At 45.6% G+C, this 20,289-nt stretch overlaps 1 protein-coding gene across 2 annotated transcripts in view; it reads right to left on the bottom strand.

The window, feature by feature from the left end:
* The window catches only part of TAF4B (TATA-box binding protein associated factor 4b), a 337,116-nt gene that overhangs the window by 231,421 nt on the left and 85,406 nt on the right, over window positions 1–20,289 (bottom strand). For both annotated transcript variants that reach the window (XM_077492599.1, XM_077492600.1), the window contains exon 7: window positions 13,257–13,392. In XM_077492599.1, coding sequence (XP_077348725.1) covers window positions 13,257–13,392 — 136 coding nt within the window. The remainder of the gene's footprint in view (window positions 1–13,256; window positions 13,393–20,289) is intronic.

Below are 20,289 nucleotides of genomic sequence, written 5' to 3'. Positions count from 1 at the left end.
TCTCTCTGCGCTGAGACACTTGGTGCCCCCTTGGTGACCGATATAGGCCACAGCTGTGGCATTGTCAGATTGGATCCTGACAGGAAAATCCCTCAACCTGGAAGTCCAGACCTTCAGAGCCAGGTGCACTGCCCAAATCTCTAGGATGTTGATGGGCAAGGCTCTTTCGGTTCTTCACCACTGTCCCCGCTGTCTTTTCTAGTACTGCTCCCCAGCCTAAAAGGCTGGCATCTGTCATTACCACTTTCTAGATAACTGGTCTGAAGGATTTTCCTTTCAGCAGATTCTGGGTTAGTAACCAACTGAGGCTTTGGGACACTCTTGGGGACAGCCGCATTGGCAAGTCCAAAGCTTGGATCGTTTTGTTCCAAGCAGACACGATACTGTTTTGCAACAGTCTCGAATGGAACTGGGCATAGGGGACTGCTTTGAACTAAGCCATCATCTGTCCCAACAACCTCATGCAAAGGCAAATGTAGGGATCTCCTTTCGACCTGATTATCCGCACCACCTCTCGCATGGAGGTGATTTTTGCTGGAGGCAAGAACACCTTTTTATGGGCCATCTATGATCAGGCCCAAATACTCCATTTTTTTTAATGTTTTTAAGGAAGACTTCTCTAGGTTGAGAATACAACCCAGACTTTGCAGCTAACTGGTTGTAATGGGTACACTTTGCTCCAAGCGAGCCACCGACTGGTTTATTAGCAATGGATCATCTAGGGATGCCAAGACTGTTATGCCCTGTGCCCTTAACCTGGCTAGAGATGGAGCCAGCACTTTTGTGAAGACCCGGGGTGCTGTAGCTAGCCGCAAGGGCAAGGATAGAAACTGAAAGTGCTGCTGTTCTACTTTAAATCGCAGAAACCTTTGGTGAGTGGAAAATATAGAGACATGCAGATATGAATCACTGATTTCGATGGATGGCTGACGTTCTCTTCCTTGTAGGATAGAAACTACTGACCTGATCGACTCCATACGAAAGGAGTGGATCTTCAGGATCGATTTAGATTCTTTAGATCTTGAATAGGTCCGACATCTCCATCTGGTTTTGGTACCATAAAAACGTTTGCATAAAACCCCAAACCTTGCTCTTCTGTAGGGATCTGTATGATCACCCCCGAGCCAGTAAAAACGGTCTTAATGCTTGAAACAGAGATTGCCTTTTCCCTGGATCTTTGGGAACATTTGATCTCAGAAAATTAGATGGTGGAAACTCCTGAAATTCTAGTTTGTATCCCAGAGACCCATCTGTCCTGAATTTCCTCTTGCCAGACTTCTGAGTACTGCAGAAGTCTTCCCTCCCAACTCTGGTGGGGGAGGGGGGCAAGGCGCCTCTTCATAATGAGGCTTTAGTATTAGGCTTTGCAGATTTCCGGCCCCAGGTCTTCTTTTGTGCCTGGGTCTGATTTTGAGGTTTTCCTCTAGAGTCTGACGGCGGAGGCCGTCGCCACTACCTAGGAGGTGGATGCCCCTGGCGCAGGAGAAAAGTTAGAAAAAAAAAACGAAGGACGTTTATTCTTTCTTTTGACTGACAAGAGTACTCTTCCCACTAGAAATCGTTTGAATGTATTTATCCAAATCATCCCCAAATAGTTGATCCCCATGAAAAGGGAAACTAGTCAGAAGCATTTTGCAAGGTGCTTCGGCTGACCACTTTAACCAAAAGGATCCCACGAATGTGTACCAATGCAAGCGCAAGGCAGGACGCCTGGTGAATAGAGTCTTTCACGGCGTCTATGGCAACATATAATGCCTTTGGTAGTTCGGCCAACTCACGAGCCTGTTGTGTAGGGACCTCCAAGGGCCTCTCTGAACTGGTCTTTTAGGGACTGACAGATGCCTATTACAGCGACTGCAAGCTGAGCAATGGCCCCTGCCAAGCAAAAAGGATTTCAACAGGAATTCCAACTTTCTATCGGTTGGATCTTTAACTAGATACTGACCGCAGGCCGTCAAATCCCGTCACGTCCTCCCATTTAAACGGGGAATGCGCGCGAATCCGTTCCTTCAGTGGCGGTGTGTCACGGAGACACCGCTCGCCAGCGAGGGGGGTGAACAGCCATTAGGTATGGCTGTTTACCACGTGATCGGCCATGATGAAGTCACGGTCGATCACAGATGGTTCCACCCCCACTGTGCAGGGCGCATGCGCGCAATGGCGCACATCGGTGGCGGCGTGTTCCTGGGAACACTGCTCGTCACCGATGCTGGTAAACAGCCATTGGCTGGCTGTTTACAGACGTGATCGGCTGTGATCCTTTCACAGCCGATCACTAAATGTAAACAAACCGCGGTAACGAGATGTTACCGGGTTCTCCTCCTCACACACCGATCGTGTGTGAGGAGATTGCGGTAACATCTCGTTAACCGCTTACAGTACACATCAAGCACACCGATAAGCCCCCCCCCCAATAAAGAGGACCTGTCACAGCCCATCCGAGTACCCGTCACAGCCCGAGTACCCGTCACAGCCAATCAGAGCACCCGAGTACCTGTCCCAGCCAATCAGAGCACCCGAGTACCTGTCCCAGCCAATCAGAGCACCAGAGTACCTGTCCCAGCCAATCAGAGCACCAGAGTACCTGTCCCAGCCAATCAGAGCACCAGAGTACCTGTCCCAGCCAATCAGAGCACCAGAGTACCTGTCCCAGCCAATCAGAGCACCAGAGTACCTGTCCCAGCCAATCAGAGCACCAGAGTACCTGTCCCAGCCAATCAGAGCACCAGAGTACCTGTCCCAGCCAATCAGAGCACCAGAGTACCTGTCCCAGCCAATCAGAGCACCAGAGTACCTGTCCCAGCCAATCAGAGCACCAGAGTACCTGTCACCAGGCCATCAGAGTACCCGAGTACCTATTTGCAGCCCATGCCTCATAGAATATACGTTGGGGTGTTTGCTTTCCAAAATGGGGTCATTTTGTGGGTAATTTCACTATCCTGGTGCTCCAGGACCTTCAAAACTGATGGGTAGGAATGAAATGAGAGGTGTCGTTTATGCTCCTAGAACTCCTGAAGGTACTACTTCAATGTTCGGCCTCTCTATGTGGCCAGGCTGTGTAAAAGTCCTACACATGTGGTATCGCCATACTCGGGAGGAGTAGCAGAATGTGTTTTGGGGTGTAATTTTTGCTATAAACATGCCATGTGTTAGAAATCTTATAAATTGACAACTTTCTGGAAAAAAATTAACCGTTCAAAAGACTCATTATGCCTCACAGATTATACGTTGGGGTGTTAGCGTTCCAAAATGGGGTCATTTTATGGGCAATTCCATTGTCCTGGTGCTCCAGGGCCTTCAAAAGTGTAATAGGTGGCTGTGAAATGAGATGTGTCATTTTTGCTCTTAGAACATCTGAAAGTGCCACTTCAATGTTGGTGCTCTGTATGTGGCCATGCTGTGTAAAAGCCTCACACATGTGGTATCGCCATACTCGGAAAGAGTAGCAGAATGTATTTTGGGGTTAATTTGTTGTATACATAGGCTGTGTGTGAGAAATAACCTGATAATATATGACAATTTAGTAAAAAAAAAAAATCTTCATTTTTTTTTAAAGAATTGTGGGAAAAAATGACAACTTAAAAAAACTCAACATGCTACCTACTTAATACCTTGGAATGTCTACTTTATAAAAATGGGTCATTTGGGGATATTTGTACTTTCCTGACTTGTTAGTGTCTCAAGAAACGATACACCTGATGTACTGAAGGCCTGATCAGATGTGATCAATTTTCAGTGATTGGCACCATAGTTTGTAGACTAACTTTCACAAAGACCAAATAATATACACTAATGTGGGTTATTTTTACCAATGATATATAGCAGTATAAATTTTGGCCAAAATTTATGAAGAAAAATTACCAATTAGCAAAATTGTATGACAAACAATGAAGGCGGCATTTGTTTCACAAAATGTTTTTATCACAAAACCCACTAGTGATTAAATGCCACTAAAAGAAAGCTCTATTTGTGTGGAAAAAAGGATGCAAGTTTCATATGAGTACAGTGTTGCATGACTGTGTAATTGTCATTCAAACTGTGAGAGCGCTGAAAGCTGAAAATTAGTCTGGTCAGGAAGGGAGTGTAAGTGCACTGTATTGAGGTGGTTAAGCATTTGCACATTGTCTACTGGACAAATTAAACTTTTATTCACACTGGAAATCGCAGTGTCAACTGCTGGTACATTCCATCTTTTGGTGAATTTCTCCTCCATGGGATAGATAGTGGAGAATGTGCTTATCCGGGTGATCCCATTCAGCATAAATAAGCTTTTCTGGTAATGCATGGACCGGAAACAGGAAAAGGCTGTAAAGGTTTTAAAGAACCCAAGGAAGAAATCAAATTTTCATCTGACTGTTAGGGGTAGCATGAAAGTGGAACGAACCATCTCCATAAGTTAGTACCAGCAATCCCTCAGATTGCGAGGCTGAAAAAGGTTCAACTGTTTCCTCCACAGAGGAATAATCGGCTTGTTTTTCCTTGTGACCGCCTGAGGGAAATACCTCATCCTGTACCCACTAGTTCCCTTGGTAAAGGGTTTGAGGTGGGGGAGGGGGATCTAGCATGCTTCCTATCCATTTGGATGGAGGATGCAATTAAAGCCGCTAATCTTCCTTCTAGGCCCTGCATGGAAGAGGAAAATGTATCTTCAGTCACATATACAGGGGCTGAAGTGTGAGAAGCAGTTGCACCACCAATTGGTTCCAATGACTCACCCTGGCTTGCCATATCTGGTATCTCCGGAGAGGACGACAGTGTGAAGGCATGAGTCTCCAGCACCTGGGGGTGGAATTTTTGGTACCTTTGTGGTAACTCTGGAAGCCATAGTGCTAAGCACAAAAGTAGAGGCACTCTAGTAAAATGTACTACTTGCTGAGCAATAGTCTAGCAAAATTATCCCACCATAAAGATCAGCTTGATGCTGAGTAACAATGTATTGCCTGGGCTGGAAATGCCTGTATACATCCCTTAAGCGCCCCAGTGCTCCTGTGTCACGTGTGACAGACTTCTCTTCAGTTGCTCTGATAAAGATCTTCTGACAATGAGAGTGTCCGTTTTATAACAAAACTTCAGGTGTGAGCCGCCCTCCTGGTTTCAGAAAAATTAACCTTAGTCTGTGGACGGCACGGCATTCGGGTCCGATGGGTCCAATGGAGAGGAGGCTGTGATTACCATCTGGCACTTACCAGACTATGTACAAAGCTTGGGCACAACAAGGCTAAAGTAATTTACCCATAAGAAGCCGCCACCGCACCCCTCCGGGAGGTGGGGGGGGCTGTTTTCTCTGCAGTATGAGGCTTATTATTCTAGTAAGAATATAGTGTTTTAACAGGAGCCATTATACATAATAAGCTTACCCCCAGCCTCTTAGTTCCCGCAGGGGGAGAGGCAATTAAGAACCCCTTCTTGCTGCTGGGACACGCACGCACGCGCCGTTTACAGCTGGAAACAGAGCTTCTGAGAAGCAACGTACCAGATATGTGTATTTTTACTCCTTCTGGTGGAGACTTTAAGGCATTACAATGTTTTTCATATGGAAGAAAGAGGCATAGGTGGACTTTTTACAGTTCCTAGGCTTCTTCCCTTCCCTTTTACTTGCTGCTGAAAAACAGACAGATCCAAACCTCACCCATCACGGCAAGCTGCATTAGTAAACCTTCATAGACAGGGTCCCTATTATAGGGGTTCCACTCCTTTGGACCTGTATAGCACCCCTCAAGATCAATTTTAGGTACAGTGGGGCAAAAAAGTATTTAGTCAGCCACCAATTGTGCAAGTTCTCCCACTTAAGATGAGAGACCTGTAATTGTCATCATAGGTATAGCTCAACTATGAGAGACAAAATGTGGAAACAAATCCAGACAATCGCATTGTCTGATTTTTGAAAGAACTTATTTGCAAATTATGGTGGAGAATAAGTATTTTGTCAATATCAAAAGTTCATCCCAAAACTTTGTCATTACCAACAAAGGATATATAACAAAGGTCAAACGGTTTCTGTAAGTCTTCACAAGGTTGTCACACACTGTTGCTGGTATGTTGGCCCATTCCTTCATGCAGATCTCCTCTAGAGCAGTGATGTTTTGGGGCTGTCACTGGGCAGCACGGACTTTCAACTCCCTCCAAAAGGTTTTTTATGGGGTTGAGATCTGGAGACCGGCTAGGCCACTCCAGGACCTTGAAAAACCAAGTTACACTTACCGGTAACTTGTTTTCCAGAAGTCTTTCAGGACAGCACCTGAGAGATAGTGACTCCTCCCTCAACCTTAGGAAACACCTTCTTCCTCCAAACTTTAAAAGGGAGGCACCTCTGGCAGATGTGAGGTCCAGCCTATAATGTTTCACAAATGTGTGAAAACTCGACCATGTTGCCGCCTTGTAGATCTGTTCAGGGCTGGCACCAGCTCTCTCTGCCCATGTAGACGCCAGAACCCTGTTTGAGTGTGCACAAATCCCTACTGGTGGGGATAACCCTGCCTGGGAATATGCCTCTGAGATAATTTCAGCCATCTTGCTAAAGAAACTTAAGAACCTTGGTAACCCTTTCTATTACCTGAAAAAAGTACAAACAGTGAATCTGAATGTCTGAAGAGCTTTGTCCTTTCTGACACGCAACATGTGAAAAAGGGTCTCCTCCTCTCCTGGGTTAACGCAGAAGGTTGGAAGTACAATGTCCTGAGTACAGTTCACTACTGAAGCTACCTTCAGTAAGAATTTAGCATCTGTTCTAAGAATGACTGACTATCTGGAAAAATAGACAGATAAGGTTCTTTAATAGAGCATTTAGCTCACTGATCCTGCATGCAGAGACAATGGCAATCAGAAAAACTGTCTTTAATGTGAGATATTTCAGGGGTGCTTCATCCAGCAGCTCAAAAGGACCCTTTGTTAGAGACTGCAGGACTACCGACAGATCCCATTTAGGAAAAACCTTAAGAGGTGCTGATCTAGACCTCCTAAGAGCTTGAAAGAATCTGATCACCAGTGGATCTGAGGCCACAGATCTTTCTAAAAAAAAAAAAAAAACAAAAAAAAAAAAAAAAAAAAAAAAAACAAACAGTTAGTGCCGCCACCCGCACCTTCAGAGTACTAACTGCTAGTCCCTTGTCTGCTACATCTTGTAAAAACTCTAGGATGGGAACAAGGCTCCCTGGGTCCTGGGCGGATTAAATACACCATGTACTATAAACCTTTCCAAACCTTAGAGTAAATGACCCTTGTAACCCTTTTTCTACTTGACAAAAGAGTCGAGATCAAACGGCTAGAAAAACCCTTGCTCCTAAGGAGCTGCTTGTCAGAAACCAGGCTGTGAGTGCCAGGCTGGCCACTCCTGGATGATTTCCCAGGCCCTGTGACAACAGATCGTGCCTGAGGGGCAAATGCCAACAAGGCTTGACTGTCAGTCTTAGAACAGTCGAAAACCAGGCCCTTTTTTGCCAAAAGGGCGTGATTAGTATGACTGGTACCTTTTCCTTCTGAATTTTCCTTAAAATTTACGGAATTAACTGAAATGGGGGGAAATCGTAACAAAGACGGAATTTCCATGGATTTGCTAGTGCATCTATCCCCAGTGACCCATCGCAATTGTTCAGGGAGAAGAAGAACTGGGGAACCTGGGCGTTCTCGCTTGAGGCGAACAGGTCTACCTCCGGTTGCCCCCACTTTTTGGCAATCATTGCGAAGACTTTTGGAGGTTCAAAATCCACCTCAGAGCCTCCAAATGGTTGTGTGCTCTGCCTAAATTGATCTGAAATTCTTTGCTTGATAGGGCAAAAAATAGCAGAGATAGTCTAAATAAGGAATAACTGCGATTCCACGAAGATACAGCAGAGCCAACGCTTCTGCCATCACCTTGGTAAAAATTAGGGGTGACGATGACAGACTGAAGGGTAAGGCTCTGAGCTGAAGATGATGAACCACGCCCCCATCCTCACTGCTAGCCTGAGGAACCTCCGAGACTGGGGTGAGATTGGGATATGCATCCTTCATATCCACTGATGCCATGAAGCAACCTGGCGTCAGAAGAAGATTCCCGACTGAGAAAATCGAGTCCATCTTGAATCTTCTGTACTTGGATTTGTTTTTAAAAAGCTTTAGATTGAGAATCAATTGAAATTTTCCTGTCGGCTTTTTTACCAGGAAGACATGGGAATAAAACCCCTCCTGCCGCCCCTCTAGTGGTACTTTGACTACTACACCCTGCTGCATCAGTTCCTTGAGAGAGGACTTCATGGCCAGGGCCCTTACCGAGTCCTGTGGGGTGTTTGTTATTAAAAACCTTTTTGGGGTCTTTTGGTAAACTCGAGTGAGTAGCCCTGCTGGAGTGGTGTCAGAATAAATTGATTTGAAGTTATCCCTGACCACTGTGGAAGAAATTCTTGCAGTCTTCCGCCCACCTGCAGGGACGAGTCATTGAGATTTTTTGGCCTGTGTAGGAGGACGGAAGCGAATTCCGCCTTTACCTTTCGGTTTCGGAGCGGACCAGTTTTTCCTTCTCCCCTGAAACTTGCTGTCTTGATCCTGAGTGTTTTGAGGTTGAAAAAGACGTTTTGGAACTTGCTTTTTCTTTTTGACCGGGAAGGATCTCTTCTTAAATCGGCCGTACTGCCAAGAATATTAATCAATCTCAGGGCTGAAAAGAAGGTCACCCGAAAAGGGAATCTCACACAGCTTGCTCTTTGATGCTGAATCACCTGGCCAGGTTTTAAGCCATAAAGCTCTTCTTGCAGCATTAGTTAAAGCTGCTGACCTAGCTGACATCTTAATTGCCTCAGCTGAGGCATCTGCAATATAAGCAACTGCAGCGATCAGGGTAGGAAAATAATCTAAGATTTCCTGTTTAAGGGAATCTGCCGCTATAGGAGATTTTAGCTGGGTAGCTGGGTAACCCAGTATTCCAAATTCCTGGCTACACATGTGGCCATTGCTGGCTTTAAATTGCTCATGATCTCTTGAGCAAGAGATCCATACGTTTGTCCATTGGATCTTTTAGAACCCCCATGTCTTCAAAAGACAGGTCTGTGGACCTTGAGACCTGGGAGAAGGCAGCATCCAGCCTGGGCACTTTGTTCCACACCGCAGCAGGGTCCACCTCAAAAAAGAAAAGAAAACTCCTCTTGTGGGCTTTGGAGAAAAAAAAAATAAAAAAATAAAAAAAATAAAAAAAGGTCTCTCTGGATCTTGCCATTCTTTAATTTAGATGACCGAATGAACTGGGAACATTCACCCCTTAGGCTCCTTTCACACATTATGTCCGTATTTCATCCATCCGTTTGCAGATGAAATACAGACATACAAGCATTCCTATGGGATAGCGGGTGTCTGCAGTTGAACATCCGCAGATACCCCCTATCGTCCAATTCTGCAGACGGAGGAAAATCCTATTTTTCTATCCATCTGCAGAGCGGATCGGATGAACACGGACAGACGGTCCGTGCTCATCCAATCCCCCATAGAGGAGAGCGGAGAGCTGACAGGGCGGTCCCTGTACAGTGTGCAAGGACCGCCCTGTTATCTGCCGACTCAGCGGGGACAATGGAGCGATCCCCGCTGAGCAAGCGGATCATCACAGGGCGGATCATTACTGATCCATCCCATGTGAAAGGGGCCTTAGGCTCGTCTAACCCAGCATACATGCGGTCATGGAGTGATAGTTCCTTTCTTTCCTCACTTAAGTCAAGCGTAGCATGAATAGCCTTAAAAAAGGAGCCCATCTACCTCTTCAAGGGACAGTTTAGAGGGGACTGTCTCAATCTCCTCAATCTCCTCAATCTCCTCAATCTCCTCAATCTCCTCAATCTCCTCAATCTCCTCAATCTCCTCAATCTCCTCAATCTCCTCAATCTCCTCAATCTCCTCAATCTCCTCAATCTCCTCAATCTCCTCAATCTCCTCAATCTCCTCAATCTCCTCAATCTCCTCTTCCGAATCTTTAATGGAAGGAGCAGGGGACTGCTTTTCCCGATCTGAAGGGTCTTCAGGCAGAGATTCCAACACTGGGAAAGATGAAGACCCCTGGGAGGACTCGACTCTGAAGTGGAAGGCTGACTAGCAGCTGGGTTCACTAGTGAGTCACGAAAAGTTTGAATCGTGGCGTATAGCTCCTTCTTTACAGAGGCAACCAGATCCTCACATACAGAGGCTGATTCCTCTAACTAAAGAAGTGATGCCGGTACTGCATAGGGTTTTTTTCCAAAACTTTCTCCCATTTTGGCCCTGCAAGAAGGAAAGCTCTTCTTTGGGTCAGAGCTTTTAGCCTATGAAAAAGACAAAAAGGGGGGAAAAAAAAACAAAAAAAAAAAAAAACACGGGGGCCCCTTAGCGAGACCCAGTCTCTGCTTTGATAAGGATCACCACACAGGTGCACTAAGAAGAAACCAGTCAGCCTCTAGTGCTCAGACAGGCTCCTTGCCACTGGGGGGGGGGGAGGGCAAAAGCCAGATATAGGAGAAAAGGCAGACTTTAACCGCTGCCTCCTACCTGGACTTTGCTGGTGCCTGTCCCCACTGCTGCAGACGCTGACTCCTCAATAGTAGGTGTGCAGTATTCCACCTGTGGCTTCACACGCCGCCTCTGGACTCCCATAGTGCCTCTGCACCGGACAGGAAGTGGAAATAGGCACCAGCTCCTGTCCTCCCTCCTCCCCCCTGCGTCCACGCCGAAAACAACGTTTTCGCCAACCCAGTGACCCGCTTTGTTACTTCTGGCGTGACCACCGACAAACATGGCGGCAGCACACGCGCGCCGCCGCTCCTAGGACCGTGCGGGCCACCGAATCTTCGGCTCTCTCCGAGCACCAGGAGGGGAAGAGGAGCCCACTTGCTACCGCTGCTGAGGCCTGGGCAGGTCGGGAGGACAGCAGGTCCCTAGAGGAGGGAAAAAAAGGGAAGGAAGCCTTGTCCCTCAGGAGCACCCAAGAGACCTTGACTCCCTCCCGAAAGATGCGTTTCCTCCGGCCCGGAGGGAACACAATAACTGAGGTTTGGTAGGGAGGTGCCTCCCTTTAAAGTTTGGAGGAAGAATGTATTTCCTAAGGTTGAGGGAGGAGTCACCATCTCTCGTGCTGTCCTGAAAGATGCCTTGGGAAATGCTTCTTACGAAGCCACTCCTTCATTGCCCGGGTGGTGTGTTTGGGATCATTGTCATGCTAAAAGACCCAGCCACATTTCATCTTCAATGCCCTTGTTGATTGGAGGTTTGCATTCAAAATCTCACGATACATGGCCCCATTCATTCTTTCATGTACACAGATCAGTCGTCCTGTTCCCTTTGCAGAGAAACAACCCCAAAGCATGATATTGCCACCCCCAGGCTTCACAGTAGGTATGGTGCTCTTTGGTTCCAACTCAGCATTCTTTCTCCTCCAAACACGACGAGTTGTGTTTCTACCAAACAGTTCTACTTTGGTTTCATCTGACCATATGACATTCTCCCAATCCTCTTCTGGATCATCCAAATGCTCTCTAGCAAACCTCAGATGGGCCCGGACATGTACTGGCTTAAGCAGGGGGACACGTCTGGCACTGCAGGATCTGAGTCCCTGGTGGCGTAGTGCGTTACTGATGGTAGCATTTTGTTACGTTTGTCCCAGCTCTCTGCAGGTAATTCACTAGGTCCCCCCCATGTGGTTCTGGGATTTTTGCTCACCGTTCTTGTGATCATTTTGACCCCACAGGGTGAGATCTTGCATGGAGCCCCAGATCGAGGGAGATTATCAGAGGTCTTGTATGTCTTCCATTTTCACATTTTTGCTCCCACAGTTGATTTATTCACACCAAGCTGCTTGCCTATTGCAGATTCAGTCTTCCTAGCCTGGTGCAAGTCTACAATTTTGTTTCTGGTGTCCTTCCACAGTTCTTTGGTCTTCCCCATAGTGGAGTTTGGAGTGTGAGGTTGTGGACAGATATCTTTTATACCTATAAGTTCAAACAGGTGCCATTAATACAGGTAATTGGAGGACAGAGAAGCCTCTTAGAGGGCTTTCACACTGCTGTGCCCATAGCGTTGGCGGTAAAACGCCATTATTTTTAGCGCCGTTTTACCGTCGGATTTGCGGTGCATTTCGGCCGAGAAAGGGTTTTTACCCTCACTAGCGGCCGAGAAAGGGTTAAAACTGCCCGCAATACGCCGCAATAGCAGTCCTGTGTCCTGGGGTCCAGCCCTCAAAAGAGAGGCTTACAGGCAAAACCTTGTTCTTCTATGGGAGGCTCAGGTACCATCCACTTTGGCCTCAGTGGCTTGGATAGATCCGGTGTGGGGAGGTTATTTAAATCCTGAATGGATCCCTCCTGGAGCTCCTCAGAGCACATCTTCACTCGTGACCAACACCTTAGACACTGGCGAAAAAAACGGCGGTACTCCTGGAAAGAGGAGGGGTTATATAGGGGAGTGAACTTCCTGTATTGGGTAAAACAGTGTCCATCACCTGAAGGTGGCCTATAACCCATTAAGTTATTACTTAAGCTCTGTGCCCCATGATGTACGATAAAAAGTTTCCTATTTAAGATACATTAATAATTTAGTTTATTCAGCATGAAATGGAGCTTAGTTATGTAGAATGAGGCTGTATATTCTGTAATATTTACATTGTTGGTAAACTCATTCAATGAATCCAAGCTCTGCAAGCTGAGATACCAATGCAATGCATGTTGCATTCACACAATTTCACAGTAACCATGATATAAAAAAAAAGTTCAGCAACATTCCTTTATCCCATTGTTGTGCAAATCTATGCAGACTACAAACTGATGGAATCGGTTCTGATATCGCTGTTTTACTAACCCAACAGCTTATTATTCTAATTTGGAAACCTTTATTTTGTTTATAAATATTAAAGATTCCAACTACCAGCAAGAATAATCCCTTCCATTTAAAGAACAACTGTCATTTCAGATCCATCAAGGCAGAGCCTATTAGCGGGCATCCACTCACCTGCTTCCACCAGGTCCCTCACCTTGTTATGTTACTGCCGTATCATCAGCCATCCAATTAAATTGAATGAGATTGTCAGTGAGTCAACAGCGGAACAGAGGAGGAGCCGCTGTGAGACAGATGACAGCTGCTCTTTAAAAAGGATGATTTAAAGCAAGCCTTTTTACTAGCGATTTAAATCATGGTTTAAATCGTCTTGATTTAAATCAAATGCACGCTGCTTACCAGTGATCATATACGTTATTTTTCCTTTGACCAAAGTTCGATGAGTACCTTAAAAACCCAGCATCTTGATACTTACAAAACCCTTTAAGCATGTAGCATACCTGGTGTCAGGTGCCCTGCTTGGATAAGTGTATTCAGAGAGATTTGCTTCTCTCCAGGTTTGTTAAGGGTCATTGCCGCAGCGGGGGACATCGTGGTTGCATGCTTCACTATCCCAACAGATGGCTGCTGAACTACCTGTAACAGTAACATCAACGTTAGAAGGCAAAAACAGGTCCTCATTCCAAACAGTCCATCAACCTGCTTAATCAAGCAAGACTGCTTAGAGCCATGTGCGTCTAGCCTTCAGTTTACACACATCACACTCTGGAAACCTCAAGCAGACTCTTGTCTGGATATGACAACAAGAAATCTCACCAGTTGTTTACAGTAATATCTACCAACATACACTTGTCCAGATGGCCTTAATCCCTTGAGACACACAAGCCTATCAGACCGCTAGTCATGGAGGTTTCAAAATTCATCATTAATGCAGTTTACTCAAATGTCCTAGAATAAAATCTGCAAGATTTTCTGGGCAGTTTTACTTCATGTGGAATTAAGTCACACATAACAAATGTTATATGAATGTTCTAAAAAAAGGGCTGTGTGCAAATTCTGCTGAGCTAATCTGTCCAATAAGAAAAGCATTTACTACAATAAGACCTCTGTGTAAACTACAGAAGTGTACACTTTTTAGAACATTACAACATTTTTAGATAAAATCATTCATTTTACATCATTACACTGTGAAATCTACAAGTGTCAGTCTCTGCCACTAGCACCAACACCCTCCATTAGCGTTAAAATGACAATTATAAAGTAGATGCACACTTTATTGTTGGGAAATGAAAAAGTGATGCAGCTATTGCGTGCCTACAAAACAATGGCTTAAAAATGTAAACCGATATCAGTTCTTAAGTTGCCCACAGATACAAAGAGGCAATAGGACGCAAAGGAAAGATCCATCTACCCCATGTCATTTGTGACAGCAGATGCCAATTTAAACCTCAATGACAGGATTGATTCAGCATTTATTCCTATGGAATGAAGGGGGGGGGGGGGGGTGAATTCAGGAAAATGCATTCAGATAATGCTGTTGGTTCCATTCATCCTGGGTGGGGGACAAGTAGACAACAGTAATTGGAATCAATATAATCAACTTCCAACCCTCTTGGGCAGGTCACACGTTATGCAATTTTCTCTCCTTCAACCAGGATTCCCCCATCAACATAGTTAGTGTTGATGGGGGAATCCCTCTCACAGAGCTATTGTGTTCTGCCAACAAGGAGCCTTCCCCACCAGCAGAAAAAAAAAAAAATGATCGCTGCTGGCGGCTTCAGATACCGAATAAAATAATCACTGCTGGCGCCTTTAGCTGCCAACAGTGAACGGATGAAAAAAAAAAAAGCCCACAGGCTGGTTGTACAGAAGTCAATTGATGCATCGACTTCAGTACAACCAGCCTGCCCATAGACGGAGCAAAATTTGGATCTATGGTTGGCTTAAGACTAACTGGCTAACCATAAATAAGAAGATCTCCTCTGGACTTGTTATTTAAAGTATAACTAAAAAGGCAAAAAACACCTTTTTTTTCTTTTTAGTTTGAATAGAGTGGAGAGGGACGTCAGTTTGCATTTCTGTCTGTGCCCCTGTTGGAGATTCGCCCTATTTTACTTGTTTACCAGTCTAACAGGGGTTATAACCCTTCTTTGCTCCATCAAAAAACAAAAAGTTGTGTCAATAGTTCTATTTTAAAGTGACTTGTGACATATTTCTTGCCATTTGTCTTGCCATTTGTGTCTGTCTATGGGAGGCAGTTGTAGGCTCTTTACTACTTTACTTCTCAAATATCACAGTTCTCTAGCAAACTCTAGATATCTGTACAAATTATTGTGTACAACATTGACTTTACCTCCTTCCTTCAGCTTTTCCTTTTTATGTTGGCTGGAATACATTTTTTCCTATTAGTCGGTCTTAGCTAATAGAACAAAAAAATACCACCAGCCAATCTAGAAAAAAAAAAAAAAAAGGAGGGATAATGTAATTTTATCCAGGCACACTTCACACAGACTTTTGAATGCAAGGTTGATTTTTAAACAGCATTTTCATGGCTGCTCTTTATGGATTGCCAGTTGGCTACAACAAAAGAGAGAGAAGGCAATAAAGAGCTTATAACAACCTCAATGCACAGGTACTGTTAGACAGGATGACATACAGAATTTTGACCTGCCTGTAAATTGCATACCTTGGAGTACAGTACAGGGCAAAGGCTGAGTATTCATAGACCCCGTGTTACAGGCTCCTACTTTGAGGTGATTGGACACTGGCAACGCTTTTGAGGACACACACCCTGGGTGTCTTCCCTATAATCCTACCCCACCCAGTGAGTTTTGTAGCAGCCAATACAGAGTAAACCAAAATAGAAAGGAAGATGGCCCGAGTATTCATAGACCCTGGGACTTAATGAATGAAGGTGAAGAACCAAACTGTTCCAACAGGCCCAACAACAAGGATCAACAGATCCAATTTAAGAGTACAGTTGCCCTGAACCTTGTGGCCTAATGCTGAATCCGCAGACGATTCGAAGTCTCGCTTGTAAAACCTTGAACAAGGTATGATCAGAAGACCAGGTGGCAGCCTTACAAAGCTGGGCTACAGAGGTTTGGTGCCAGAGTGACCAGGAAACACCCAATGACCTGCTGGAGTGCATAAAAAGCAGGAGGATGAGTTTTGTCCTTTAGAGTGTAAGTTCTAGCTCTCATCCATCAAGTGATGGTGAACTTGGAAGCAGGATTCCCCCTACAATGTCCTGAGAATAAGACAATAAGGGAGTCCATCTTCCTGATAAAAACTGTTGCTTTGAGGTAGACCTGATGGCTCTGACTATATCCAGGCAATGAACAACAATTTCTTCACCTTAGGAAGAAAAGGCAGTGTTTGGTGCAAGACTACATGATCTTTGTAAGGAATGCGGAATGGCTCCTTACAAGAGAAAGCTCAGATATCTGACAGACATTATAGCAACCAAAAAGGCCACCTTGTAGGAGGGGTCATCTATGGGAATATCCCTGATGGGTTTAAACAGTGATTTCAGCAGGGGGGTGATAGAACCAAGTTGAGTTTCCAAGGAAGCATAGTAAGGGTAGACTGATCCAAGACCCACCTCAAAGGCTTTTTGAAAGTGAGGGAGTGCCTAAGGCCACATTTTGTTCAGGTTTTGAGTGTAGGAAGGTCAGAATGTGAGTCACAGAGCAATCTCTGGTATTGAATTACCGCCAGGCAAAGACAAAATTTCCCAGGTACAAAAATAGATCTTTCTGGAAGTGGCTTCTCTTACTTTTAGCAAGGTAGGAATGGTTCAAGGACCACTCTGTTTCTCAAGACCTGGACTTCTACAGCCATGTTTAAGTTAGAGACTCAGAAGCGGGGTGGAAATGAGGACACCAAGACTGCAGGTCTGTACTGTTGGGAAAAGGTCAGGGGTTCGCCTCCTAGTAGTTTAAATATGTCTGCGTTTCTCCATTTTAGTGCAATAAGCATAACCGGTTTCTTCTCTTACTCTATTTTCTGGAGCCACAGAGGTAGAACTCACACTGGAGTGAAGGCACAGATTAGCCTGAACTGAGACCAGGAGACTATTAAGGTATCAAAGTGCCAGCGCTCAAGGTTCCTTGGTCCTAGGACAAGGCAGATATAGCTTTTTGTTGAATCTAGAGACCAGATATCCACAACCAGGATTCGCAATCTCTAACATATCAGGTTGAAGATGCCGGGGTGAAGGGCCCATTCTTCTTGATCCAGGCAATGGCAGCTGGGGTACTTTGCCTTTCAGTTGTCCATGCCTCGGAAGTGGACAGCAGAAGTAGTTGGAGAGAGTGTCTCCATCCATGAGATGATCTGGCTTGCATTCTTTAAGACTGCATGACTTCTGGTATCAACTCTGTGGTTGATGTTGACCACAGTATTGTTTGATTGCACCCCGATTGGGTGTCCTTGCAGAAAGGGGGTCTTGGGCTGCAAAGACTTACTTATTGCTTTGAGCTCCAAGAGAAGAGGAACTTGGCTTCCACTGATGACCATGTTCCCTGGATTGTGAGGGACTGGAACACTCCTCCTCAGCCTGAAAGGCTGGCATCTATTACTACTTTCCAGTGAGGAGGAAGGAAAGACTTCCCTATTGTTACGGCTGAAGATTCACCAAACTAGGGAATTTTGTGCAAGAGCATGGGTAGATCAAGAGAAGGAGCATTCTTGTTTCAGGTCAACAGGATATTGTGGTGGAGAGGTATCAAATTAAACTGGGCAAATGGAACAGCCTTTAAAAGAAGGCTACCATAAGGCCTAGAACTTTCATGAAAAATCTCACTAAAGGGATGTCTCTGACCTCAACTCCTGAGTGTGAGCTCTGAGAGAAAGGAGTTTCTTCTCTGAAAAGAAAACTTTTGCTTTGGATGCATTTCCTAAGGCCGAGACGGCGGAGAGCTCCGCAGTTCGCGGCATGTGCCGATCCGAGCGGGGTGACCCTTTCAGATCACGGATCGGTTACGATCCGTTGCACCCCTAATTAATATATCATACATACATATACACACACACACACACCTTACCTGTAAAATCCTTTTCTTTGAATGCATCATGGGACAGTGATTAATGACTAACTGGGTTATACGCTAACTCTAGGTGATTGGACACTGGCAACCAATAGCAAGAAGGTTCCTCCCATACGGGAATTACCTCAGTTTTGTAGCAAGCAATAAAGAGTCCCAGGAAAGAGGGGAGGGATCTCTGTGTCCCGTGATGCATTCAAAGAAAAGGATTTTACAGGTAAGCTGTATTTAAAAATCTGTTTTTCTTTATCATACATCACAGTACACAGAGCAGTTATTCATGACTATCTGGGATGTCCTAAAGCAATGCCCCTGAGGGGAGGGATACACAGCTTAGACAAGTCCCAACTGTGCTTTGGCCCTATAAGGCCGCCTGCAACACGCTATGACCAAACACTGTCTTCTCCAGACCTGACATCCACCTGATAAAATCTGGTGAATGTGTGAACTGAAGACCAAGCGGCTGCCCTGCAGACACCAGTCGATGACTGCCCACGAAGCACTGACCCCTCTAGTGGAATGTGCTTTCAGGTCTCTCGGTGGAATCCTATGCCTCAACTCATATGCCTGAACGATAGTTGAAGTCGTAGCTGCCTGTCCTTTCTTAGGACCCTCAGGCAGAATAAAAAGGAGTGTCAGTTTTCCTGAAAGGGGCTGACGCCCTTAAGTAGACTTTAAATAGCCCTTACTACATCCAGCGAGTGGAGTAACTTTTCTTCCTTAGACCCAAGATTTGGAAAAAAGGAGGGCAGAATGATATCCTGATTCAAATGAAAATTGGAAAATACTTTTGGCAAAAATTCCAGACGAGGGTGCAAGACAGCCCTGTCCTGGTGCAGAATCAAGTAAGGTTCTCTGCATGAAAGGGCGGTTAACTCCGACACTCTACTGGCAGAAGTTATGGAAACCAAGAAGACAAATTTCCTGGTCAATAGGACTAAAGGAATCTGCTTAATAGGCTCAAAGGGTAGATCCCGAAGGGCTGATAGTACCAAATTCAAGTCCCAGGGGCATAAAGGGGGCTTAATCGGTGGTCTTAGGTGCGTCACTCCCTTAAAGGTATGCACCAAGGAATGGGCTGCAATTGGTCTTTGGAAAAAAACAGATAAGGCCGAAATCTGACCTTTAATTGCGCCCAAGGCCAATCTTAAGCCTACTCCTGCCTGAAGGAAAGAAACGATCTTTCCAATTGTAAACTTACGAGGGTTCCAACCTTTCCCTTCACACCAGGAAATGTATGATTTCCAAACCCTGTAGCAAATGGCCCTGGAAACTGGTTTCCTCGCATTTATCAAAGTGAACAAGGCTGCACCTCTAACCCTGCGGTCCTTTAACACCCTGATCTCAATAGCCAGGCCGTCAAATTCAGCATAAAGCAGGATGGAATATTGGTCCTTGGGACAATAGATCCAGGCGTAACGGAAGGAGCAACGGGTCCCCTACTGCCAATTTTACAATTTCCGTGTAATAGGACCTCCTGGGCCAAGCCAGGGGCCACCAGGATCACTGGTCTTCGCTCCTCTTGTATCCTGCGCAGCAGATGCAGCAGGATTTGGATTAGAGGAAATGCATACACAGCAGGGAATACTGGTGCCAAGGAGTCACCGATGTGTCTGTCCCGAATGCAACCGGATCATTGGTTCTGGACACAAATCTTTCCAGTTTGGCATTGAACCTGGATGCTAGGAGATCCACATCTGGGGTCCCCCAATGCTGACAAATCTGGAGAAACACCTCGGGATGAAGGGACTATTCCCCTGGCAACAACTTTTGGCAACTTAAACAGTCCACCTTCCAGTTGTCAACGCCCGGTATGAATACCACCGACAAACGGCACATGCCTCTCTGCCCATCTTAATATGTGATCTACCCATTTCTGAGCCGCTATGCTCCTGGGGCCCCCTTGGTGGTTGATATAAGTGACCACTGTGGAATTGTCAGTTTGAACTCGGACTGGGAGACCCTGCAGCTTGGTCATCCAGAAATGCTGAGCTAGTCGGGCTGCCCGAATCGCCAAGAGATGGATGGGCAAGGCCCTCTCTGCTTGAGACCACTGTCCCTGGACCGACGCTTCCCCCAGAACTGCTCCCCAGCCCAGACGGCTTGCATCAGTGGTTACAACTTTCCAGGCCACTGGTGGAAAGGTTTTTTTCGACCTTTAAATTGCTGGTTTTTGACCACCAAGTTAGGCTCTGTAGAGTCTGTTGGGACAGGACCATAGGAAGATCCAAAGTTAGAGTGGTTTTGTTCCAAGCCCTTAAAATGTTGCTCTGGAACAACCTGGAGTGGAATTTAGCATAAGGGACTGCGCTGAAAGACGAGACCATTTTGCCCAATAGCCTCATACAAAGGTGAACAGATGGCTTTTCTTCTCTTTTCACCCTCCGGATGAGCTTCACTATGGAGTTGATCCTTACAGGAGGTAGAAACACCTTTTCTTGGACAGTGTCCAAGTTTAGGCCCAAGTACATTAATACTTGAGTGG

Source organism: Lithobates pipiens, unplaced genomic scaffold, assembly GCF_037356315.1.
Source record: "Lithobates pipiens isolate NorthernLeopardFrog02 unplaced genomic scaffold, aLitPip1_a1.2 Scaffold_19, whole genome shotgun sequence".
Classification (NCBI taxonomy): domain Eukaryota; kingdom Metazoa; phylum Chordata; class Amphibia; order Anura; family Ranidae; genus Lithobates; species Lithobates pipiens.
Note: the sequence above shows the minus strand (reverse complement) of the source record. Positions and strands in the feature narration are given on the sequence as shown.